Source organism: Miniopterus natalensis, chromosome 4, assembly GCF_054644295.1.
Source record: "Miniopterus natalensis isolate mMinNat1 chromosome 4, mMinNat1.hap1, whole genome shotgun sequence".
In the NCBI taxonomy this organism is placed as follows: Eukaryota; Metazoa; Chordata; class Mammalia; order Chiroptera; family Miniopteridae; genus Miniopterus; species Miniopterus natalensis.
In genome coordinates this window covers 78,137,074-78,164,632 of record NC_142084.1, presented here as the reverse complement: position 1 = coordinate 78,164,632, position 27,559 = coordinate 78,137,074, and the positions used below count along the sequence as shown (strand labels likewise).

The following is a 27,559-nucleotide window of genomic DNA, read 5'->3' as shown; positions in this document are numbered from 1 at the left end:
GTGGGTGATGGAGTCTTTATTAAGTGCAAACAGCTCAATTGTGATACAGTGCAGCTGTGGGACAGCTTAGTAGTGTTACAGTTCAATTATGAATCGGCACAGCTGCTGAAGAGCATGGCTGTGAGGCAGCGCTCGGTGCAGGTGGCCCTTGGGTGAGGCCCTTCTCCAGTTAGGTCAGCTCTGCTCCAGTCTGGCGATATGTGTTTAGTGTTTCAGCTCCAGATATGGAAATGCAGTCTTCAGTCTTCTGTGGAAAGGGAAAGTGCACACACAAGACAGAGAAGAGCTGACAGATAGAGAGAAGTCCCCTCCCCTGGTCTGCTCTCATGCAAATGAGAACTCCAAATCCTCACAACTTAATTGGTCCAAAAAGCACTGTCCTAATTGGCCAAAACAGAGCTTCTCTAATTGGTTGGTGAAGATGCTGATGAGAATATAGATAGACAGTTTTGATTGGACAGGGAAAATCTCAATCCTAATGGTTGAAATAGGATTCCAACAACTCCTTTCTAAGGGTTGGCTCAGATGACAGAACACAGTGCAAACAGGTAGCTTAGTTCCCTGGGCAAGCAGTTTAGTTTAGAAGCGGTTTAAGTTTAAGGGCTTCTCCCTTAAGTGTGGCTTGCGTGAGAGGCCCCTTTTAGCAACAGCTGCCAGGCTGTTTATAAATTTGAGCCCAGTTAGCCACTAGGAGCCCTTCTCAATAGGAACATTTATTTTCTGGGTCAACAACACCTTTCTTGAACCTTCAAGAGGGGATGGTAGAAACAGCCTCATATAAATTGTGAGGATTGAGTCGATATACACAGGGTGCTTACAACAGTACCTGGCACAAGGTATGCCCTCAAATGTTGACTGTTCTCCCCAGCAATGGGGATATAACTGGAACACTATGGTTTCTGGGGCCAGGTAGGTTTGGATGGCCATGTGTGGAGCTAGGTCCAGATTGGCCATAACAATATAAAAACACTTGGAAGCACAAATCTGGCATGTCTTAGTTATATCTGAATAGATAAGCAGGCAGCACAAATGCAAATTGTACATCTTAGAACACTGGGTACTTTTCTCATTTATTTTCAGAAAGACACACTGACAAGTACTTTTTATCGCAACAGGTTTTAAGGATAGTGATGTGTGGTGTACAGGGTAACACAGAGAACAGAGGATATGTCTGCACGACCAAATCCTGGCAGAGAATGACCATTCACATAACTGAGAAGTCCTTAAGTGATGGGAAAGATCAAGCTTTGTATTTCTTTTTCCTTCACAAACTGGTATAAAAGGATTAAAAGTAAAAATATTACTAAAAATATATTTAGCAGGAGTTGAGGTTGGCCAAGAAGCTGGGAGCCCTCCCACTGCAGGTGGGAGTTTTGTTTCCACGCTGTCCTGCTGGCTAATCCAATGGTGTAAGGGAGGGCCGCACAAAGTGCAAAGGGAAAAAGGAAGGAAAGGAGAGGAATTAGGCAGCTGGAGGCTACTCATTCTTAGATTAAACTCATGTTTAAGGGAATTGTCTTCTTAACCTAAAGCATGCATGCAGTTTAGGGATATTTTTACTCCAAGACTCTGGGGCTTGGGCACGATAACCAGTGAGACCAAGCCGGCTGCAAGGTCCAGGTGCTATTTTAAAAGCAGTGCTGCCCAGCCGGGCATGGCTCAGTGGTTATCGACCTAGGACCCAGGAGGTCATGGTTTGATTCCTGGTCAGGGCACATGGCCAGGTTGTGGACTAGATCCCCAGTTGGGAGCATGCAGGAGGCAGTTGATCAGATCAATGATGACTCTCTCGCCTTTATGTTTCTATCTCTCTCTCTCCCTCTCCCTTCCTCTCTCCAGGATCGGTGGGGATGTGTTGTTTTAAAAACAAAAACAAACCAAAAAAAAAACAGTTGCTGGATATGGAGGAAGGCAACATCTTAGGGAGATGCTGCTGTCAAAAAGCTAAGCAAATTCAGACGGACAGGGAGAGCCTAGATGCAAAATCAATCAGCTGAAGATGAGTTAAGACTTAACAACAGAGAAGGATTAAAGGAATTTAGAAGGGGAAACTTGTAGCATTTATTTTTTTCCTTGAGAGAAGGCAGTTTCAGTGGCTGTTCATGGTCCATAGACACTGAAGAATGTAACAAAGTCTAGTTGCTACTTCTCCATTCAAACCCTTCCCCAGGCAGAGTGCAATTTGCACGTCCAATTGGTTTGCCCACTGGGCAACTCCAAAGTACACGAGGAAAGTGCTGTAAGAGGTGGGCTGAGGTCCATTTCTCTGGCTCATAGCTTAGCTACAGTCCAGGTGAGGGGGTGTGGAGATTGGCTCACATATAAGTCCAGCACTTCCTCTGCCACATGCACATATTCATCATCTGGAAATGGCATAGTCATGGGTGTGTTGGGAAGTCTTCTGAACTATGTGCGGCCAGTAGCAGTAGGGGATGGGCTGGATGTGTTGAGAGCGGCACATCACCAGCTCATACTCTGTACCCTGAAGGGTGGCTCCCAGTGGTCCTCACCTCTGTCAGTCAGTGTCTATGTGGCCAATCAGCAAGGCTAGAAAAGTGAGGTACAGAATGAACTGTTCATAGGAATCTCTAATGTCTAGGGAGTGACCTGGCTGAGGATGGGGCAGAGAAAAGTCCCTCTCAATAATTGCTGAAATCTTGTCTAACATTTTGCAAATCAGTTGGCAGAGAAGGTAACTGAGGAACTCTACCTCAGAGTTCTCAAAAATGCAGCAAAGGTGCATGCCAAAGGTGATGCTCAGGTAGGTCAGACTGCCCAGGCAGAGCGCCATACTACTTCGGATTAGAAAAGTAGTACGGGCAAATGCTGACCCCCTTAGTTGAGGTCACACAATCAGGTGTCAATCATATGGCAGAGTATAATAAAGCCACAGCTAAAGGGCCGGTCAAACAGGATTACCATAAATACATCCAGTTAGCCCAGGTATAGCTAATGGATCATTTATTTATTTGTTGCCTCCCCAGACAGGAAAGAGTTAATAGGCATTTTTCAGAGGTCTAATTTCATCAAGATAGGAGATGGGTTCAGGGAAAGTAGACTGCAACATCAAGTGGAGAGCCTTCCGACTGCACTGGTTCTGGTGGACTAAGAGGTGCTGGGGCTGTCACTGGGACGAATGAGGCTCTTAAAGTGGCAGCAGGTCTTGGACCATCTCAACTGCAGACACATCCTGAGTGATGGTAGCTCTTATTATAAACAAACAAAAAAAATTAGTTTAGAAAAATGCTTCTCAATGATTCAGGATTAAGGGGGTGAGAGAGTTAGGGCCAGGAAGGCCATAAGGATAGTACTGAAGGCAGATATCTGCAGCGGTGAGCATGGTTTCTCTAATTTATTGTGGAATCTGGGGTTGCCAGAAATGTGAGGCTGTAGAAAAACATGCCCTGGGCACAGTCAGTCCCAAGTAACCTTTTGAAATGCTGCTTCACCTGAAGCTTAATAGGAAGAAAGGTGAGTCACTGTTTACCTAACAGGAGATGCCTACAAGTGGCCTTTATTAAATAGAAGCTGAATTTAGAGAACTTGGGCTTTAAAGCTGCAGGAAACTTCAACTCTGTTTAACCTGGAATCCATTGACTCCACCATGACACAGAATACCCTCTCTATAACTTAGAGCTTAGCAACAGCATTCATAGGGGTCAGCAGGCTGCCCAATTTGGTGGGGAACACTTCTACAGACCAGGGACCTGCCACCTTCTTCCTAGAACAATAGTTTCCTTGCTCTTTCACCTTTACGACATGGAGCGCTCTGGGCTACAGTGGTGTAGGCTCCCCATTATTTGTGGTGAGGGACAGTGCCACCAGAAGCTGTGTGTGTGAAGACACACAGATGTTATTTTATCTCTATGATTTCTACTGACAGCACTGAAGGATTAAAGATGATGACTGACCTGTACCTGCACCAGTAGAATGTCACTCAAACTTTTGGGCACAGACACTGCTCCAGAGAATGTCATGTTGCTATTGACCACTTCTTGACTCATAGAATTACTCAACATGTTGCTCACCACTGTCAGAATTGGACAGTGTTTAAGTAGTGGAATAACCAGATGGAGGAGAGGGAGTGATCACTTTCAAATGCAAAGCACAAATACAAAGCTCTCTGCTTTTCCTGTGAACACAGAATCAATACCTTCATAAAACTGGACAAAGGCAGGACAAGGACCAGGATGCAGTTCAATAAACTCTAATGCAGGAGCCACTGAGGACTGCCCAGCTGAAGAGAGTAGGTCAGACCCTTTTGAGAACTGGCCATGGGGCTCCAACTTCTCATGTCAGTTGCATATCAGGAAATAGCAAGTCACAGAAGTGGAGGTGACCTAAAACACCACCAGGTGTTTGGGACTGTCACACCTGAAGTTGAACATGCCCCTGCCTGCTTTGTGTAGAGTACCTGCAGTACAAACAATTGGAAGATAATATTTATACAGACTAAGCTCCTACTTTAGGTATCACCCCAGGGTCAGAGTCAAACTGAGGCCCAGAGGAACTGGGTGACTCAAGAATTTTGATTAATCTCTGCCTCCCAGGCAGAACTTCCAAGTTCTGAAAGCTGAGTTTGGGTGCAACATCCAGAATCATGGACTGTGTGTGAGGTCAGATCACTACACTCACCAAGAACAAATGGGCTGGTAATAAGTGACATGATGCTACCAATTAGGGGTTGCTAAACCAAAAGAGGGACACACCATTCAAATGAATTGTCCAGGAAGGAGAAGACAGACAGACAGTTAGGGACACAGAGACCAGAGAGATCTGACAAAAGATGGTTTGAAGCAGAAAGTGGGGAGCACAGTTTAAGTAAGTCCTGGGCTGATGCATGAGTAGTAAATACACTTTCTTTACTCTGGGTGTCTGCAGTGTGGATGAGAACAAAGGGTTCCACTGAAGGTGGACACCCCTTATATAAGAGAATCAAGTAGAGTGAAATGCTTGTAGACCATTTTCTTACCTTATTGTTCCTTAGCTTCTTAACCTTAATTTTTACAATTTGATCATTTCTCTTAATAATCAAAATGTTAATTTGATAAACAAATTTCTGTGTTGTTAATGAAGCTCCATTTTGGTTCTTATACTTGGTAATTCAGACTAATTACACAGTACTGCTATTCAGTTGAGGCAGTTCTGAACCATGAGGAGTGTTTGATATTCTAAAATTATCAAAACCCACAGTACTGTAAAGCTAGACTTTCCATAAATAAAATGACTATCTTAATATAAGATTTCATGGTTATTCTTAGAATGGATTCTCTTAAATTCAATTATTCACATATTCAGTCTCAAAGCGCTTCCTTATACATTGCAATCATATCACTTTTCTCCAATATGATGTTTCTGATGCTGAATGAGGTTTGCAGTCTGGTTGAATGCTTTCCCACATTTATTACATTTGTAGGGTTTCTCTCCTGTGTGAATCCTCTGATGTTGAGTAAGGTGGGTGCTTCGGATAAAGGCTTTTCCACAGATTTTACATTTGTAAGGTTTTTCCCTAGTATGAATTCTCTTATGTTGAGTAAGGGCCGAATGGTCACTGAAGGCTTTTTCACATATATTACATGTGTATGGTTTTTCCCCAGTATGAATTCTCTGATGTTGAGCCAGGGCTGATTGGTCCCTAAAGGCTTTTTCACATAAACCACATCTGTAAGGTTTTTCTCCAGTATGAATTTTCCGATGTCGAGCAAAAGATGAATTATCTCTGAAAGCTTTCCCACATTCATTACACTTATAAGGTTTCTCTCCAGTATGAATTCTCTGATGTTCAGTAAGGGAAGAGTTCACCCTGAAGGCCTTTCCACATTCATTACATTCAAAGGGCTTTTCTCCAGTGTGAATTCTCTGATGCTGAAGAAAACTTGTACTCTGATTGAAGGCTTTCCCACACTCATTACATTTATAGGGTTTCTCTCCACTATGAATATTCTGGTGTTTGGTAAGATGTGCCCTGCACACAAAGGCTTTGTCACATATGTTACATTCAAAAGGTTTTTCTCCAGTATGTATTCTATGATGGTGGGCAAGGTGTATATTTCGGATAAAAGCTTTTCCACATAAGTTGCATTCAAAAGGTTTCTCTCCAGTGTGAATTTTCTGATGATATGTCAGTGAGGAGCTCACCGAGAAGGCCTTGCCACATTCCTTACATTCATACGGTTTTTCACCAGTGTGAATTCTTTGGTGATGGATAAGGTGTGTACTCTGGTGAAAGGCTTTCCCACATTCTCTACATTTATACCGTTTCTCTTTAATAAGAGTTTTCCGATTTGAATTAAGTTTTTCAGTATGAATTTTCTGATGTTTATTAAGGGTTGAACTCTTAGTGAAGACTTTTCCACACTCACTACACTCAAAGGCTTTTTTGCTAGACTGAAATCCCTGACTTTGAACAAAAGATGAGCTCATGATGCACTGCTTCTCAGATCTATTACATTCTTGGTCACTACCTACAGATGAGGTTTTCTGGTGATTGAGTACCATTTTCTGCAACTTTATCTCCTGGTCTCCATGCTGCCATTCCAATAGGCTATCATATTTCCAGAAACTATTGCCAGTGAATCTTCCCTTTATCATCCACTGATCCAATTCTTCTTCAGGAATATTTGCTTTCAGGGTAGATTTCTTATTCACAGGGATAGTCATCCAGTCTGAAAGACATCAGAAATAAAAATGTCTGTTTTATCCTAGTGAAACATCTAGTTAGGATAAGATGATGAACCTGTTTATAATGCTAATAAAAAGGTTTCAGTTTTTAAGATTTCCTGAAAGGAAAAACGAAGAGAGGTGAACAGAGGACAAATCAGGAAAGGGTTGCTCTAATGTACATACAATACATTAAGCAGGAGATCTTGGGAGCATGAGTTCAGAAGTCACAGGACTGGGATGTGAACCCGAGTATAATAGTTATGATTACAGAGATGTTACCTGACTTTCTGAGCCACAGAAAAATCTATACAGACCACGCTATGCCCACAGATAAGAATAAATGTACCTCATTTATCTTAGTGATACGGTCTTTAAAATAATCCAGATGTGACCTTAAGAAACCATTAAAACTAGAGGCAACACGTGGCAGAAAAAAAAATCAGCTCCAGAGTAACTACTAAAACCAATATTTTTACTGTTTTACACACTCATTTTAGCATTCAGATGGATAATAAAAAGTTAGGGTATGATTAAGGCTGTGTGAAGGACCTCCTTCCTGGTGAGGAAGCAATGTCTTCAAACTTATATGTATAATGTAACATCCATATTAAGATAATGTAGCCCCGGCCGGGCGTGGCTCAGCGGTTGAGCATCAACCTAGGATCCAGGCGATCAGGGTTAGATTCCCGGTCAGGGCACATGCCCTGGTTGTGGGCTCAATCAATGACTCCCTCATCATTGATGTTTCTAACTCTCTCTCCCCACTCCTTTCCTCTGTCTGAAATCAATAAAAATATATTTAAAAAAAAAAAGATAATGTAAAATAAGGATGTATATATGTGAGCACAGAAAATCAAGAACGTGCAAATCTGCCAGGATATACCCACTATGTCTCCAAAGGCAAGGCCCTGAATCAAGGGGAATGGGGACTACTAGTCACTAGAATGGAAATCTGCTACTGGGATAGGAGCCCATGGTCCCATGAATTACCTGACAAAATAATTCCTCTCTCCAAACACAAACTTCACCACATAACACTATCTCACTTGCTTTCATTCATAGGTTCCTTGATATTAACAAGTAGAGTTCAAAATTGCATATCAGTTTTGCATACATATTTATGAATATCTGCCTTTTATGTTAAGTTTATTTAAGACTCTGTACTCAGACATGCAATAATAAGGACAAGCTACTAAACACACAAAGCAGATTACTGGGAAGTGCTATAAAGAACAAGCCTTCTTCATTACTTTTTTCCCTACTCAATCCAGGAAATCTATAAAGAGCTATAATAAAAAAACAAATAAATAAACTTTTTGAAACTTATCTGAAAAAGAGAGTTAAACAGGTGCATTTTAAGGCTAAAAATCTGGGTGAGCTCAGAATAATATATCCTTGCTCAAAACAAAGAATGGTCAAAGTTAAACACCAGTATTGCCAAATTTCAAAATCTTTAAGGACTAACTTTCACTTCTGGACCTGACAGAGTAGCCTGTGACAGACCAATATTCCTGGGGAAAACAACTGGAAAATCTGAAGTGGAAAAAAATTATGTCTAAAGGCATCATATGTCACTTGAGGCCAACTTGATAGTCTAATTTGGGGGAGAGAAGGGAAATACAGAGAGGTGGTCCCAAAACTTAGTGGCTTTTATCTCACAGAATTTGCTGAATTCTTATGCTTCTCAGGGCAAGAGACTAAAGCTAAGCAGAGATTTGGAATTTTCTACAGTTTTATAGTATTGTTAAGCCAAAAACTGGATTTCAGGACCTTCCAAGGAAGGGAGGGCAGGGATAGTTAGTGTGTGAGGCTCTCATTTGGGACTTAAATATTTGCATTATAGGGATACCAGAAGGGGGAAAAAGGAAACTTTATTTAAAGAAATTATAGCTGGAAACTTTCCCAACCTGAGAAACATATATCCAGGAAGCACAAACAAGATGAACGCAAACAGATCCACATCAAGGCATACTGTAATAAAGATGGCAAAAGATAGATAAAGAGATCATCTTGAAAGAAGCAAGAGGAAAGCAATGAGTTACACACAAAAGAAACCTCGTAAGGCTGTGAGCTGATTTATCATCAGCAATTTTGCAGGCCAGAAGGAAGTGGCAGGACATCTTGAAAGTGCTGAAAGGAACCTACAACCTAGAATACTATATCTGGCACAATTATCATTCAGAATTGAAGGAGAGAAAAATAATTTCCTGGACAAGCAAAAACTAAAGGAGTTCATCACCATGAAATGGGTGATGGGTCTTCACCCATTTACAAGAAATGTTAAAGGGTCTTCTTTAAGCAGAAAAGGAAAGACCATAACCAAAAATAAGAAAATATGGGAGAGGGGGAAAAAAATCTCACAGTAAAGCCAAATAGTTAATGAATACAGTGAATCAAGTATTTATGAGACCTGTGCTCTAACCAAAGATAGAGAGCCTCAGCTGTGAATCAGGTATTTAAAAAGCTTCTATGAAGGTCAAAAGAAAAAAGTATCCAACTCAACTCAAATGACAATAAGTAGTTAGGAGATATACCATACAAAAAAGATCTAATACATGACATTAATAACATAAAGCAAGGAGAAGGGAGTTAAAATGTAATCCTTATAGACTATATTTGAACTTAAATGCCTATCAGCTTAAAAAAGACTGTTATAGATATAGAATGATATACATAAACCTCATGGTAGCCACAAACCAAAAAACCACAAAAAATATACAAAGAATAAAGAGAGAAAAAACAAACAAAACACTAAACAAAACCAGCAAACCACAAAGGAAGGGATCAAGAGAAAAAGAAAGGAACGGGAGAATTATAAAAACAACCAAAAACAATTAACAAAATGGCAATAAGTACATTCTTATCAATAATTTTTTTAAATATAAATGAATTAACCACTCCAATAAAAAGACACAAGATGGCATAATGAATAAGAAAACAAGACCCATCTATATGCTGTGTACAAGAGATTCACTTAAGATCAAAAGACACAAGCAGAATGAAAGTGAAGGGATAGAAAAAGATATTCCGTGCAAACAGAAACGAAATAAAAGCTGGTGGAGCAAGATCCTATCAGACAAAATATTTCAAAATAAATTTTTTGAAAAGACAAAGAAGGATATTACATAATTAAAAGGTGTCAATCCAAGAAGAGGGTATAACAATCATAAATATCTATGCACCCAACATAGAAGCACTGAAATATACAAAGCAATTATTGCTGAATATAAAAGGAGAAATCCACAGTAATACAATAAAAGTAGGGGATTTTAATGTGACATTCACATCAATGGATAGATTGATCATCTAGACAGAAAATTAATAAGGAAATAATGGCCTTAAATGTCATGTTAGATCAGATTCACCTAATAGATATTCTAGACTATTTCATCCAAAACTGCAAAATACATATTTTTTTCAAGTACACATAGAACATTCTCCAGGAGAGAGCACATATGAGGCCACAAAACAAGCCTCAATAAATTCAAGATGACTGAAATCATATCAAGCATCTTTTCTGACCACAATGGCATGAAAACTAGAAATCACCTATAAGAAGAAAACAGGAAAAAACACAAATATGCAGAGATTAAACAACATGCCACTAAACAACCAATGGATCAAAGAGGAAATAAAAAACTATCTTGAAACAAATGAAAATACAAATTTTTGAAATGTATAGGATGCAGCAAAAGCAGTCTGAGGAGGGAAGTTCATAGCTATACAGACCTACCTGAAGAAGCAAAAAAAAAATCCCAAATAAACAATCTACCTGTACACCTAAAGGAACTAGGAAAAGAACAAACAAAAACCAAAGAAAACAAAAGGGATAAAATAGTTAAGATCCAACTGGAAATAAAAGTAGAAATAAAACAATAGAAAAGATCAATAAAACTAAGAAGTGGTTCTTTGAAAAGATAAAATAGAAAAACTGTTAGCCGAACTCATCAAGGAAAAGTAAAAGAGCCCAAATAAATAAAATCATAAATGAAAAAGAAGTTACAAATGACACCACAGAAATACAAATCATTAAAAAAATACTATGAACAATTACATGTCAACAAATTCAGCAACCTAGAAGAAATTTTATGATAAATTTCTATAAGTATGTAACCTTCCAAAACCAAACCCAACAGAAATACAAATCTAAACATATCTGTTACTAGGAATAAAATTGAAGTGGTAATCAAAAAACTCCCAACAAATAAAAGTCCAGGCCAGACAGCTTCACAGGTGAATTCTACACAACATTCAAAGAAGAAATAATATCTATCCTTCTTAAACTATTTCAAAAAATTAAATAGGAAGAAATGCTTCTAAACTCATTCTATGAATCCAGCATTTCCCAGATACCAAAACCAGGTAATGACATTACAAAAAAAGAAAATTACAAGCCAATATCCTTAAGGAACATAGATGCAAAAATTCTCAACAATATTAGCAAACTGGATTCAACAATGTATTGAAAGGATTACATACCATAACTAAATGGGTTTCATGCCAGAGATGCAAGAATGGTTCAATATCCATAAATCAATCAATGTGATGCATCACATTAACAAAATAAAGGATAAAAACCATATGAACATCTCAATAGCTGCAGAAAAAGCATTTGATGAAATTCAACATCCATTTTGATTTTTAAAATTCCATAAAAGTAGATATAAAGGGAACTTTAACCAGAAATGATAAAGGCTACATATGACAAACCCAGAGCTAACATAACACTCAATTGTGAAAAGCTGAAAGTTTTTCCTCTAAGATCAGGAAGAAGACAAGGATGCCCACTCTCATTACTATATTCAATATAGTAATGGAAATCCTAGCCACAGCAATCAGATGAGAAAAAGAAATAAAGGACATCAAAATTGAAAAGGAATAAGTAAAACTGTCATTATTTGCAGATGACATGATACTATATATAAAAAGCCCTGATGACTCCACCAAAAGACTATTAGAACTAATAAATGAATTCAATAAAGTTGCAGGATACAGGATCAATATACAGAAACTTGTTGCATTTCTATACACCAATAACAAAATGATCAGAAGGGGAAATTAAGAAATCCCATTTACAATTGCATCAAAATGTATAAAATACCTAGGAATAAATTTAACCAAGAAGGTAAAAGACGTGTATTCTAAAAACTATAAAAAAGAAACTGAAGAGGACACAAATAAATGGAAGGATATACCTTGGTCATAAATTGAAAGGATTAATATTGTTAACATGTCTTTATTACCTAAAGCAATATATAGATTCAATGCAATCCCTATTAAAATACGAATGGCATTCTTCTTGGAATTACTACAACTAATTCTAAAATGTATATATAAACACAAAGAACACTGACCAGTCAAACTATTCAAAGAAATCCTGAGGAAGAACAAAAGTGGGAGGTATCACACTACCTGGTATCAAACTATACTACAAGGCTACAATAATCAAAACAGTATGGCACTGGCACAAAAACAGATAGTATATAAATCAATGGAATAGAGAACCCAGAAATAGATCCTCACTTATATGGTCAAGTAATCCATGACAAAGGAGTCAAGGATATACAGTGGGGTAAAGACAGTCTCTTCAATAAGTGGTGTTGGGAAAACTGAACAGATACAGTTGAAAAAATTAAATTGGACCATTTTCTTAAACCATATACAAAAATGAACTCAAAATGAATTCAAGACTTAAATTTAAGGCCTGAAACCATAAAAATCCTTGAAGAAAACACAGGCAGTAAACTCTTTGACATATCTTAGCAATGTATTTTTGGATATGTTTCCTTGGGCAAAGGCAACAAAAGCAAAAATAAATAAACAGGGCTACATCAAACTAAAAAGGGTTTGCACAGCAAAGGAAACCATCAACCTGCTGAATGGGAGAAGATATTTGCCAATGATACATTCAATAAAGGATTAATATCCAAAATATATATGGAACTCATACAATTTAACACCCAAAAAACCAACAACAATCCGATTAAAAATGGGCAGAGGACCTGAATAGACATATCTCCAAGGAGAACATACAGATGGCCAACATACATAAGAAAAGATGCCCAATATCACTATTCATCAGGGAAATGCAAATTAAAACCACAATGAGGTATCACCTCACACCTGCTAAAATGACTAGTATCAAAAAGACAAGAAATAACAAGTATCTGCGAGGATGTGGAGAAAAGGGAACCCTTAATACACTGCTGGTGGGAATGTAAATTAGTGCAGCTACTATGGAAAAAAGTATGGAGGTACCTTTAAAAATTAAGAATAGTACTCTCATATGATCCAGCAATTCCTGTTCTGGGTATTTACCCAAAAATATGAAAACACTTATTTGTAAGGATACATGTACCCCTATGTTCACTGCAGCATTATTCATGACAACCAAGACATGGGCACAACCTAAGTGTGCACTGATGGAGGAGTGGATAAAGGGCTAGTACATACATACACAATGGACTACAACTCAGCCACAAAAATGATGAAATATTGCCATTGCAACAACATAGATTAAGTAAGTTAAATGGAAAATGACAAAAACCGTATGACTTGACTCACATGTGGAATATAAAACAAAAAATAACAGACTAACAAAACAAACTCACAGATACAGTCAATAGCACAGTGGTTATCACAGGGGAAGGGGCCTGGAGGAGGGCGAGAGGGAAAAGAGGGTCAAATACATGGTAAGAGAAGGAAACTAGACTTCTGGTGGTGAGCATGGAATTGAGTACACAGAGGTCAAATTATAATATTATATACCTGAAAATTATGTAATGTTATTAACCAATGTTACTTCAATAAATTTAACAAAAAAACATTTTTTAAATGGGCAAAACCAAAGCTATGGTTAGGGTAGTAGTTATCTTTAGGACAAAAGAAACAGAAGGGCTGGGGGGCTTCTGGTGTGCTAGTAACATTCTATTTCCCGAGACAGGTGCTGATTACACAGAAGTATCTATACTATAAAAAATTTGTTGAGGTTTACACTTATGATTTGTGTACTTTTCTGTTAGTATTACTGCAGAAACAAAATTACTTTAAAAAACTTGGGGAATAAATTTCAAAAATAATAATTTGACTCAGCAAAACTAACTGCTAGCTTTCTTTTCTACAGCTTTGGGAAGCTGTCTATGAAAACCTTTTCTTGATTGTGGTAATAAAAACACATCCTCTGTATAGATAAGAATATTTGTCTTTTTAATGTTTTAGGTTACAGGATAACACTTATTGAATTGTTAATGTAGAGGGCAGTCAAATGCACCCTGGTTCTACCACATTGAAGATGAACTGAAGTGAGGAAGACTGGACTCACTGAAACTATGAGCACTCAGAGTGAGCTTTCACTGGGCTCGGGTCACTTCAGTGTGGGTTGAATTAAAGAGCCAAAGCCCTAGCTACACTGGCCCACACAAAAAAATATATATATATATGGTTTTAAACTATATAACTCTAGGGTATCAAGCAAGGCATGCAAGCAGTATGACCCAAGTGCCCCTCTACAATGTAGTCAAAAGGCCACCCCCAGGGAGGGACAAGAAACTAATCCAATTTATTTCCAAATCAAAAGTTTCAAGAATTTGTCCATCAGATACACCCAGAAGTGGGGAGTGGGAGTGAATAAAGAAAGGAGGTTTACAGTCAATATGCAAAGCCTTTAGGCCCCAGATCCCCTCGCCAACTCAGAGGGACTAGAGATGTCCCTCTCCCCACAAAAGATCAGAGGCACTTTGTTCCCAGAGGCACTTTCTTCCCAAGGCAGCTGGTGGCAGGAGAGCTGCACTGGGGACAAGCCTCACATACTCACCCTCGCAGAGCTTCCCAAAGGACTTCAGTCCTCCTGCTGTTTAACTGAGCAGACAATCAGGGACTGCCGCATGCTGAGGAAACCTCTAACAATAAAGAGGTACCAAAATAATCAAAGAGAAAATTCAAGAACACAGAGGCTATGAAGGGAGAAGGAAATGTTTTTGAAAATCATTGTCTTTAGAGGTAAAATGTTTTAACTATAAAACATGAATAAGAGCTTATAGATAAAGCAACATTCAAAGAAATCAGAGTTCTTGAAAATTAAAAATCACGGCAGAATTTGAAAACTTAAAAGAGAAGTCCCGAAATAAACAGTTAAAAAACCAGAAAAAGAAAGAAACAAACAAACGTCTTTAAGCAATGGGCAAATGACAGGGAAAGATGGTGATCCCTGAGAGAAGGGAAACAGATAAGGGCAAACCTAGGCATGCCCCAATTTGGACCCTGGAGGCAGTTTCCAGGTCATAGCACAAGACCAAAATAGCCCAGCAGCCTCAATGAATTGAAGTGACAGATCAGGATTTGGGGAGGCTGAGGCAGCTAAAAATCTGGCCTGCTACAGAAAAGAAAGCTGAGGAAACTGAATTTGCAGTTTAAAACCTTCCCATGAGAAAAAAAAAGAGAGAAAAAAAGCCCAGAGACTTTCCCGGTTCTACCAAACACTTAATGAAGAAATGATACCAATTCCACACACATTTCCCAGAAAATAGGAGAAATGGGGAAAATTCCAAATTCATTTTATAAAGCTAACATTATTCTGATACCAAAGGAAAGAAAATTACAACCATATTACTCATGAATGTTGATGCAAAACTCTTAACAAAATGTTAGCAAATTAAATCTAGCAATATTGAAAAAGGAATAAGACTAAATTGGATTTAATCCAGGAATGCAAATTTGATTTGACATTTTACACCAATCAATGTAATTCACTATATCAATCACAGCATTGTCTTAAGGATTCAGAAAAAGATGATACATCTGATAAGAGGTTAACTTCCAAAATAGATAAAGTACTCATACAACTCCACAAAAAGAAGGCAAAAAAAAACAATTTAAAAATGGGCAGAGAGCCCAGCTGAGTGTGGCTCAGTGGTTGAGCATCGACCTAGGATCCAGGAGATTGAGGTTCGATTCCTGGTCAGGGCACATGCCCGGGTTGTGGGCTTGATCCCCAGTCAGGGGTGTGCAGGAGGCAGCCGATCAATGACTCTCTCATCACTGATGTTTCTATCTCTCTCCCTTTCCTTTCCTCTCTCTGAAATCAATAAAGATATGTTTTTTTTAAAAAATGGGCAGAGAACATGAGTAGACACTTCTCCAAAGAAGACATACAGATGGCCAAGAGACATATGCAAAAATGCTCAACATCACTAATTATCAGAGATGAAAATTAAAATGACACCGGCCAGAATGGCCACCATCAATAAATCAACAAACAACAAGTCCTGGCCAGGATGTGGAGAAAAAGGAACCCTAGTGCAATGCTAGTAGCAATACAGACTGGTGCAGTGACTATGGAAAACAGTGCGGAGTTTCCTCAGAAAATTTAAAATGAGACTGCCATTTGAGCCAGTGACCCCACTTCTAGGAATATATCCTAAGAAGCCTGAAACACCAATCAGAAAGAATATATGCACCCCTATGTTAATAGCAGTGCTATTTACAATAGCTAAGATCTGGAAATAGCCAAGTGCCCATCAGTAGATGAGTGGCTTAAAAAATGGTGGTACATTTACACCATGGAACACTATGCAGCTATAAAAAAGAAGGAGCTCTTACCCTTTGAGACAGCTAAAGGGACCTGGAAAGTATTATGCTAAGTGAAATAAGCTAGTCAGAGAAAGACAAGTATCACATGATCTCACTTATATGTGGAATCTAATGAACAAAATAAACTGGCAAACAAATTAGATCCAGAGACATTGAAGCATGGAACAGGTTGATGTATTTCAGAGGGAAGGGGTGGAGTGGGAAGAGGTTAACCAAAGAACTTATATGCATATATGCATAGCCCATGGACAGAAAATAGTGTGGGGAAGGTCTGGGGAGGGGCTGGGAGCAGGATGGAGGGGGTTAATGGGGGAGTAAGAGGGATATCTGTAATACTTTCAACAATAAAGACAAATTTTAAAAGAAAATAAAAGAATTATATATATTTTTAAATTCAATATCTGTTTATGGTAAAACTCCCATTAAACCAGGAATAGCTGTAAACTTCGTCAACCTGATAAAGAGCATCTATAAAAAACAACTCAGTGGTGAAAGACTGAATGCTTTCCCCGAGACAGGGAACAAGAGGGGTGGCTTCTCTCAAAGCTGCTCCTCAGCACTGTGCTGGAGTAGTAGCCGGTACAGAAACACCGGACCTTGCATACATTGCTGTGGGGACACAAATGGAATGGTCACCTTGAAAACAGTTTCACAACTTATTAGAAAGTTAAAGATACATTTAGTATACAACCCAGCAACCCTACTTCTAGACATTTACCTCAGTGGAAACATATGGCCAGAAAAAGCGTAGGAACTAAAAATACGTGCACACAAAAACTGGTACCAAATTGTTCATCGAAGCTTTAGCTGACAACAAGCCAAACGTTCACCAGTGAATGGATGAACAAACAATTGTCCAGCCACACGACAGGATGCTACTCAGCAAAGCAGGGACTACAACACGTGAAACAGTAAGGATGAGTCTCAAAGATATTAAGTAAAAGAAGTCAGATGCAAAAGAGCACATGCTATGTAATTCCACTCACGGGAGATCCTGGAAACGTAAATTTGCAAGGGAAGATCAGTGGCAGCCAGGAGAGTAACTGAAAAGAGGTTAAAAGGGAATTTTTAGGGGTGACTAGAATGTCATTTTTCTTGATCTGTAATGGTTACATACCTGTATGAATTCATCAAATCTGATCAAATATTACACTTTTAAAGCTGGTTCATTTTACCACATGTATATCATACTGTAATGAAGCTGATTAAAAATATTTTTACAACCTCAGGAGAAGAACTGAAGAATAAAATTGAAAAATCTGTCAAAAAGTAGAACAAAAAAGCATAAAGATGAAAATTTTGATAAAAATAAAAGTAGACCAGTCCAGGCGGTGTCAAGCATTCCATGAAGAGAAAATAAGAGAAAACTGAAGGTGGAAATTAAACCATAGAAGAAAATGTCTTCTACCATAATGGAAGAACCAAAGGGCAGGCATTTTATTTTTTCAAAGGACAATAATATATTGTTTATTGATTTAAACTGGGAACAATTCAATAAATTCTGAGTGCATATTAGGTACAATGCTACCCATTATTTTAAAAAACATAAAAATGGATTTGCTTACAAAAGAATAAAGTGTCCAGCAACACAGTGTGAATTAAAATATTTGCACTGCCTTTGAATTCTAAGTTCTCCAATAACATCAAGTCTAATGCCAAACTATTTTCCAACCAAATGCCTAGAAATCTGACAGTAGTTAATCATGCTGTTACACACACACACACACACACACAGTTCACAGAAAAAAAATCATCAATTAAAATACAAATGTGCTGTCCTTTAAAAAAAAAAAATTATAAACTATCAATGTGAACCTGGAAGAACTGAGGTATAAGTTAATATCTAAAAACTTCACTTAAATTTTATTGTGTGTTTAGAGGCTTTTTTTAAAATGTACTATTAAAACCAATAGGGATAAGTAAGTTCAATTTCTGGACATGGTGGATGACTGGTCACACAAAATGCAAAGGGCAGGCATTTTAGATGAAAAGGCCTCACCAAACACTCAACCAAAGGCTTCCAGATGCCAGGGGATGCAAACAGAACCACACCAGGGTATATCACTTTGAAACTTCAGAACACTGGAGTAAAGCAGGAGCTCCTGCAAGTTTTTGAAGAGGAAAACAAGTCACAACTGATGAAGACTCAGAATGATTTTGTATTTCACAAGAGCAGACTGAGGTACAGAAAACAGTGGAGCAATGTCTTCAAAATTCTGAAGGAAAAAGATTTCCAGTACTGAACTTTATGTACTCAAACTCCCCAGCAAGTGTTGGGGTAGAAAAAAGATATTTACAGACATGATAGGCTACAAAAAAATGAACTCTTTCTTAGGAAGCTACTGAAGGATGTGTGCCACCAAAAGAAGGGAGCAAACCAAGCAGGAAGATGACACGGGACATGAAGCCAGGAATGAGGGGCTTCGCAGGAAGATGAGAGCTGGGCACCAGCTGCTCTAGAATGGAGCAGGTCACACGCTCCAGAAGAGGCTTTTCCAGGAAAACGAAACTGTCACATTGCCTGATGAATCTGAAAGTCTTGAGAAGAGATGAAGACAACTGGAGAAGGGCCGAGATTAAACGAAACTACGAACCAATGAACGCTGGGAATGGATTGCTGAGGAAAACAAACATTGTCATAAGTTACTATATGGATCAGTTTTGTGAATAGTGCTTAAGGATGTAAACACTGATTATTACTCTGACCAAAATGACTCTGCAACTCTACTGGGAACACAGGGAATGAAAAGGCAGTAAGATGACTACTTGGGGCAGCAAGTTTCATCTTCACTTTTTATAGAAGGAATTCAATAAATAACGTTTAAAACTGAAAAGTCAAGAGGCAGCAATACAAACATGTTACTTGGAGACATGAAAGCAAATAGACCAAATAATTAGCTAAAAGAAGAAAAAGTGGAAGAGAGGGGACAAGGGGCCACTGTTTTTCATAATAAACACTGTAGTTTCATTAAACTAAATGCATGTAATTAGGTCGTGGCCACGTAGCTCAGTTGGTTAGAACATCGTCCTGATACACCAAGGTTTCGGGTTCGATCCCTGGTCAGGGCACATACAAGAATCAACCAATGAACGCAGAAATCAGTGGAACAACAAATCAGTGTTTCTCTCTTTCTCCCTTCCTCTCTCTCTCTAAAAGTCAAAAAAAAATTTTTTTTTAATGTATTACTTTTATAAAATTTAATTCTAAAAATAAAAAAAGAACGGAATAAACTCCAAAAAGTCACAGGAAAGAAATAAGGGAAAAGCAAAAATTAATGAACCAGATCAAGATAAAATAGAAAGGATCAGCTAAGTCAAACATTTATTCATTAAACGGTCTACTAAAAAAGCAAACCTCTGACAAGACTTATACAGAAAAAAGACAAAAGTAAATATTATTAGAAATCCATGCTTTCACTCAACAAACAGATACTGGGACCTGGTGTGCTGGGGACACAAGAGCAAACAAGACCAAGTCCTTCCCTCATGGATCTGAGGGCAGAAAGGATTATTTAAACAGGACACAGAAAGCACTAAGAAAAAGATTATAAAGACTGATCTATTCTAGTTCATTAATTAAGAATTTCTGTTAGTAAATAAAGAGAAAAGACAAGTTATAGACTGAAATATATATTAACTGGTAAAGTATTGGATTCCTGAAAATATATAAAACTCTCAGAAATGAATAAGAAAAAGATAATAGAAAATTGGGCAAAGAACATAAATATGTAAGTTATAGGACACAAATAATCAATATGTAAAAAGATGTTCAACTTCACTAGTAAACAAGGAAATGCAATTTAATACCACAATGAGATACCATTTCTCAAGAATGGGACTAGGAAAATTTTTTAAAGTTTGAAAGTTCCAAATTTTGGCAAGAATGTAAGGTAACAGGCCCGACCAGCATGGCTCAGTGATTGAGCATCAACCTAGGATCCAGGAGATCAGGGTTCTATTCCCGGTCAGGGCACATGCCCAGGTTGTGGGCTCCATCCCCAGTAGGGGGCGTGCAGGAGGCAGCCGATCAATGACTCTCTCATCATTGATGTTTCTATCTCTCTCTTCCTCTCCCTTCCTCTCTGTGAAATCAATAAAAACATTTTTAAAAAGGAGAGAATGTAAGGTAACAGGAACTTATATCAACTATTAGCATAATTTGAAACTAATTTGATTAGCAATCTGGGAAAATCTAGGAAAGCTGAAGAAGCATATACTCTTAAACCCAGTATTTCTACATGTATGAGTACACTAAAGAAAGTCCCAAACAAGGCCCATGTATATAAAAGGAAGTATGTACAAGAACATTCAGGTCAGCACTATTCAAAACAACAAAAAGTCTTGAAACAACCTCCAGGTCTATCAACAAGAGAAAGGATAAATTAAGGGATAGTCATTGAAGAAATATCAAAGTGCAGTTTAAAAAGACCCAGAGCTACATACCTCAACAAGGATTAAAAAATAGAAGTTGTGGAAAGATATCTATAGTACAATACATATATATCAAGCTTTACAGCAAAATTGCTGAGAACTATGATAAATGTGGTAAAACCATGAAGAGCAGCACAGAGCTGCTAGGGAAGAATCCAAGCTAGTGGCTCTCCGGTATGAAAGGAGGAAGGGAGGAAGAAGGGGTGCACACTGGGCTTCACATATGCCTCCATGTTGTTTCTTAAGCTGAACAGTGGGGTATGGGTGTTATTGCTTAGTTCTTTGAACTGTTCAAAAAATATTACATATCCTCTTTTGTATCTAGGATATACAGTATTCAAAATATATTTATTTTAAGGTAAAAAAAGCAAATAATAATACTAAGTGTAGAAATAAAATTACTTGTCAGAGCCCTGGCCAGTGTGGCTCAGTTGGTTGGGCACTGTCCTGTGCACTGAAAGGTTGCCGTTCGATTCCCAGTCAGGGCACATCCCAGGTTGTGAGCTTGGTCCCCAGCAGGGGGCATGCAGGAGGCAGCGGATCAATATTTCACTCTCACATAAATGTTTCTCTCTCCCTCTCCCTTTCCCTCTCCCTTCCTCTGTCTCTAAAAATCAATAAAAATATATATTTTTAAAAATTACTTGTCAGAGAAATAAGAGCTCGTTCTCTAAAAAAAATTCCCAACAAATTTAAGAGAAAAAGAAATGCAAGTAAAATCAGAAATGAGAAAGAAGCCATAATATAAAAATACTGAAAGTATAAATACATATCATGCATAATTATAAATGAATACATTTTACAGCTCAAAAAATATTAATTTAAAGCTAAAGTGTAAGAAGTACAGTTGATATAATAAAATGAAACCTAAACAAATTAATAAATAAAAAATATAAAAAGCTATTAACAAACTACCCAAATTAAGGGGTCAAGTAGTTTTCTTTAGATTTACTGAGTAAACAATTTGTGTGTAATTAAAGCTATTTTGGAAAAGGAGGAAAATGACATAGTTTGAGGGTCAGATGGGTTTCATGCTAGCTTCACCCTAATCCTGACTTGCCATGTAATAGTAACATTAAATCCATCCAAATTAATTAACCAGGCTGAGACTCAGTTTTCTGTAAACTGGGGTTAATCATACTTGCCTCAGAGGTTGTCATTATTAAACGGGGCAGCTAACATAAATCCCCAGAAGTCACCCAGCATGGTGCCCTGCCACAAGGACTCAGTCAGCTTTCTCCTCCTACTAGCTCATGGCCCAGAGAAGAGAGAAATTAGAAGAAAAGCTATCTATCAGAACTTTTTCTTGTTCTAATTACAAATAAGTGTCTATTCTAAGCCAAGAGTACAACAGTGGAAAAGGCCTAGCAGGTTTGGCTCAATAGTTAGAGAGTCAGCCCGCAGACTGAAGGGTCTCAGATTCAATTCCAGTCGAGGCCTCGTACCTCGGTTGCAGGTTCCATCTCCAGGCCCCGTTGGGGCGCGTGCAGGAGGCAACCCATCAACATGTCTCTCTCTGTGTCTCTCCCCCTCCCTTCCGCTCTCTCTCAAAAACAATGGAAAAAATATCCTCAGGTGAGGATTAAAAAAAAAAAGAACGAACTAGTGTTAATGATGAATAAATTGAAGACTGCATTCATGCCTAGCCGGGGCGTGGCTCAGCAGTTGAGCATTCACCTGGAATCCAGGAGATCATGGTTCGATTCCCAGTCAGGGCACATTGATGTTTCTCTCTCTCTCTCCCTCTCCCTTCCTCTCTGAAATCAATAAAGATATATTTAAAAAAAAAAAAAAAAAAAAAGAATAGATTCATGATGCCAGAGTGGTAGGACAGTGAATTACTTTGTTTAATTCCCCTCCCCGTTGTTTGTTATAACACTGCTTGTGTAATACAGAATGAAATACTAAAATGCCTTAGTTTGGTTGTAATAAAACATACAAATTCAGAATGCTATTGGGGTAAAATATTTTTTTATAACTGTTTTGGGTTAAGACATTTAAATTCCATAACAAATTGGATCCTAGACCTTACAGGTATATAGTTATTTACTGTAGGATATAAATTCCTGCCTATTTCACTGGACTACTGTGAAACAGCAGTAACAAAAGGTTTTTAAATATATATGCATATAAATATTTTATAGCCTGCAAGTGTGGTGGTAAAAGTGAAATGTTGTAATATATTAGATAAGGCAATAAGCTCTCTAGATTGAAGGGTAGGAGAGGCACCCCTGCTCCTGTTCTTAAGCTACCAGATTCAACGGGCTCCTCAAGACAAGTAATGGCCATTAACTGCCAGGTTTTCTGTATCCCTAAGCAACAAGTCTCTGCCACTGACCAGATGCTAAGTATTAAGATGCTGGGTGTAAGTGGTACAGCAGAATATACCATGGACCTGGCAGCGCTCTCATGGTGCTTACAGCCCAGTGCACTACTGCAAAAGGTGGAGAGTAATTGTATGCTGATTGAATGCATGTACATGTGTATGAACAAATAGGGAGGCAACTGAAGAAATGTGCAATGTTTAGCCAGAAGGAGAGCGGCCTCAGGATGCACATGGTTACTTCATAACCATGAAGAAGCTGCCCTGCTGTGTGTGACCCAGAGTGGCTCCTCCTCACCGGAGGAGTAGGAACAGAGACTGCACTGTTAAGTGTTGAACAGGACAATGGAACCCGGTGGGGGAGCTGCCCAGATTACATGTAAGGTCTTTTCCAAACCAGAGATGATTAATCTATGCCAGATAAGAAGAGAAGAAAAATTCCAGAGAAGAAGGTCTAGGGAGGCACAAATTGCCAAAAGAAAGCAGTGACACATGCAGAGACAAATGTAGCAACAAAGTATTTAGTTGAATAAAAGGGAGAAGATGCTCATTTCTAGGTCTACAGAAGCTGCTCATTTCTGGGCCAGGCACATTTGCTGAGTTTCTCTCCATGCCTCCCACGCGCAGGGTCTTACCCAGACAGAAGCCTCGGGAGGCGTCTTCTGGTGTCCATTCTTCCCCTTTTCCCAGCTGGGCAAACAGATCTGGTTTGGGTCCTAAGAGCCCTGTTTTTGAGGGGGGAAAAAATGGACCATATCTGTTGATGCTACAGAAAAAACTCACTGCAAGGAAGAGGTCTGGTCCTCAGAACTTCCTGGCAAAGGTGACTTGATGGGAAGGCCCAGGGTAGAGATAAGTTCCCAGAGGGCAAAAAGATGGCTCAGGCCTGATACATACACAGCCTGTTCCCATGTCCTGCTCTCTGCCAAAGGGAAGGAGGATTCAACCCCTACTCACTCTAGGCTCCAAAAGAATCCTGTGCCTGGGACACCAAGGGTAGGCAGGTCATAGACTTAAAACTAACATCCTCAGTCAGGCTATGCCCAGCACAATCTGCTATGTGCTACCAGTTTAAGGTCCCAGAGAGATGTCCACATGTAAAGATAAGCCTTCAGAGGCTCCCCACTTACCCAGCGAGACTAGGTGGCTGTAGTTCTCCAGCATCACATCCCTGTACAAGGCCCTCTGAGCAGGGTTCAGCTGTGCCCACTCATCCTGGGTGAAGAGCACGGCCACATCCTTGAAGGTCACTGTTTCCTGTAACAGCAAGCCCATCCCTGTTGACTGGTGGCTACCCCTCCACATGGCATATTTTCCATGCCTAACTAATATAGGTCTGTTGAAAGGCAATCAAATTAAGGCAGGTTGTAAACATAAGATAATTGTATGACACCAACAAAGAATTTGAGAAGATGGTCAGGGAAGAGAAATACCACAGTGGACTGGCACCATGGAGACCAGTTGCACAGAAAAAGTGGTGGTTGAGATGGATCCCAAAGGACAAGTCAGAAATTGGGAGCAGGAGGGTAAGTAGCTGGTGAATTGTGACTGGATTGAACATGGCACCTTCAACCAGCTGCAAATCCCTTTCAAAGATTTCTACCACAGATTCCTATCCTGGACAGGCTTAAATATGAAGGAGTTAGAAAAATTTAACCAAACTCATTGTAATTTAAACACTCAAATGAACGTTGCCTCCTTCAGAGTCCATACCCTTATTCTATAGAGACTGGCTCTGTTTAAAGCCTTTTAGTAAATAATTGAAATTGAAAACATAATCTTTTTAAAATTAAAAAAATTATAATTATAGTTGACAAACAATATTATACAGTAATTAGACATTTATGTAACTTATGAAGTGATTCCCCCTGATAAGTCAGTCTAGTACCCACCTGGCACCATACATAATTATTACAGTATTATTGACTATATTTCCTGTGCTGTACACTTTACATCCCTGTGACCATTCTATAGCTACCAACTTATACTTCTTAATCCCTTCACCTTTCACCCAGCTCTCCATACCCCTCCCATCTGGCAACCATCAGTTTGTTTTTTGTTTCTATAAGTCCGTTTCTGTTTTGTTTATTTTGTTCTTTAGATTCCACATATAAGTAAAATCATATGGTATTTGTCTTTGGCTGACTCACTTATTTCACTAAGCATGTTACCCTCTAGGTCCATCCATGTCACAAATGGTAAGATTTCATTATTTTTCATGGCTGAGTAATATTCCATTCATATATGTACCACATTTTTAAAATTATTTCATTGGTATGCAATATTCCTCTGAAGTAAAAAGCCATCTGTCATTATATTTTTGTTAAGAGAGACCAGTAAATCCCACCTCCCCAAGAAAGTGTTCCAATCTCTCTTCTCAACTCCTGTCTTAGGCACAGCCTTTACCACTTTAGACCCCTAATCTTACTTGCTAGTAGAAAGAATGCAGGTTTATTTTGGACCAACCTGGGTTCCAGTTCCAGTTATCACTTATGTGACCTTTAACAAGTTCCTTAGCTTGGATGACACCCACTAGGATGAGCCTGACAAGAGGGAGGGGGGAGAAAGTAGTGACTGAGTCAAGCCTTTGAATGAGTCTGGATCAGAAGAAAAACCTCTGGTCAGGAAAAAGAAACATGTCCACACTCTCCAAACCTCTACATTGAAATCTAAGGCAATTCGGTGTGTGGGAAAGCACTCCACAGCAACCCCTCACTCACCTGAACCATGTTTGGCAGGTGCCTCACAGCCATTTCTTCTTCTCTCATGAGCGTTTTTAGGAACAAGCAGAGTAGGATTCCTCAGGCAGAAACTTCTACACATCTGTTATGAGGAGAGGGCTGGATCAAGAGAAAGCACACAGCAGTCCGGAGTGAGGCTCTGAATATTCACATCCTGTGAGTCCTCCAAATACTCCCAGCCCTGAATTCTTAGTCCCTGTCTGCTCTCAATTCTCTTTCCTTCTGAGAGCATTTTTGCTACACCCACGGTGAAAGGAATCACTGGCCATTCTGATACCCACCCTGAGTATTTCCCCTACATCTGAGTCAAATCCTCCTAATGAATCTCCCATTCCATGTCGTAAATACACTGACTTTTTGCAGAAAGCACTCTCCAGCCCCAGTTCTACCGACTCCCAGGCCTTTGCCCTTAAGTTACCCTGACAGGTCTCTAACGAAGCCTCTCCTCGCTGGACGGCTGCCTAATTCTGGGAGGGGAGTGGAGGAAGTGGAGAAGGAGGGTCGTCTTCTTTCTCCTCAAAAAGGAAGCTAAGAAGGCTAGATCTTTTTCGTTTGTTTGTTTTCCTCCCCTCCTTTGTCGAGTTTCTAGAGCCAAGCCCTTCTCTGACCTCAGGTCTGTCCCCTGGGGCCCAGTTTGGGCTATCTGGAGTGAATGGTAGATGAGCAGTGTATTTGGGAGGGGAGGGAGAAGGGCGGGGAAGGGAGGGGGTTAGGAATCTTATTCACACAACCCTCCCGCCCTCTGCTCTGCTGCCCTCTCAGAGGGCTCCACACAGTGTTCCAGCCCCATCAGGAGCACCATCTACCCCCTGGGCGTAAACGGCCTCCCGGGGTCGGCTCTAGGAGGCACGCCAGAAGCCCTGCCCGCATCCTCCTCCGAGGGCCCTCGCAGATTCGAGGCCGAGACCCAAGAGCCCACACCTGGGCGTCCCTTTTCTCTTTGGAATCAAACCTTAGCCATACATCTGAGAAGTTTGGGGCATCAGATCAGCGTCCTCCAGAACGGAGCATGACCTGGACCTCCTGGGCTTTCATCTCCGTTCTTCTCCTCGTACGCAACCACCCACGGCTGCTCCAGCTCTCCCGATGAGGCTCTGGCCACCGCGCCTGGTCACCAATGGGTTGCCGAGGAGACCCTGCTGGCGGCTAGAGATTGCAATCGCCACATCGCCGGCAGAACACAAAGAGCTGGCGTCTGCAGCCCGGGGCTGAAGTGCGCTTGCGCATTGCCCTGGGATCCGCTGGGACGGATCTCCACAAATTCGAAGGCTGCACGGTTCTCCTCTCCAAACCACTTCCCATTTGGCAAATCCGCCGCGGCGAGCGCCGCAGCCGCGCGAGGCCGAGGAAAATATTGCGGTCGGGAGCAGACAGGGCCCCGCCCTTCGAGCCCCTTCCTTTCCTCCTCCGCCAGTTCCAGAGGCGCTCTGCACTGAAACTACATTTCCCAGTGGCCTCAGCGGGGCGTCGCCGGTCCAGCATGCAGATAACTCCCCGTAAGCTAACTAGAAGTTGCGGCTTTGGTTCCGTTCCGGTCAGATTGGAACTCGGTCTCTGCCTTGAAGGACGCTCAAGATAGAGACTAGCGGGAAGCTGACGGTGGGATAAGTGAGGTCAGTCCGGTAGAGCGGCGCCTGATCCGGTGAGGAGAGCGGGTCAGGAACGGTACCGGAGGACGGAGTAGGACGCAACAAGCCGAAAAGGCGCGTTCCAGACAGCAGACCGCGCCAAGGACGGATAAGGCGACGAGACCGTGCGTCGCCCAGGGGACGCAACGACACTGACCGTGTGTGGCCGGCTGTCGGGCCAGCAG

The 27,559-nt window shown here is 39.9% G+C and overlaps 1 protein-coding gene across 4 annotated transcripts; it reads right to left on the bottom strand.

The window, feature by feature from the left end:
* On the bottom strand, positions 1–26,784 carry ZNF454 (zinc finger protein 454). Of its 4 annotated transcripts, none has more exons than XR_001602493.2 (6): positions 26,699–26,784; positions 25,726–25,845; positions 24,136–24,262; positions 23,641–23,730; positions 4,973–6,665; positions 1–247 (listed from the first exon to the last, which is right to left on the bottom strand). XR_001602493.2 is itself a non-coding variant. In XM_016203499.2 (5 exons), the coding sequence occupies exons 2-5, from the start codon at positions 25,771–25,773 to the stop codon at positions 5,332–5,334; spliced, it is 1,599 nt and encodes a 532-aa protein (XP_016058985.1). In that variant the 5' UTR covers positions 25,774–25,845; positions 26,699–26,784; the 3' UTR covers positions 2,766–5,331. The 4 variants fall into 4 exon arrangements, 2 of the variants coding, with proteins under 2 accessions (XP_016058985.1, XP_087673019.1); XR_001602494.2 differs by lacking the exon at positions 1–247 and adding an exon at positions 2,766–3,206; XM_016203499.2 differs by lacking the exon at positions 1–247 and having other exon boundaries at positions 2,766–6,665.
* Between the last annotated feature and the right edge of the window lie 775 nt (positions 26,785–27,559).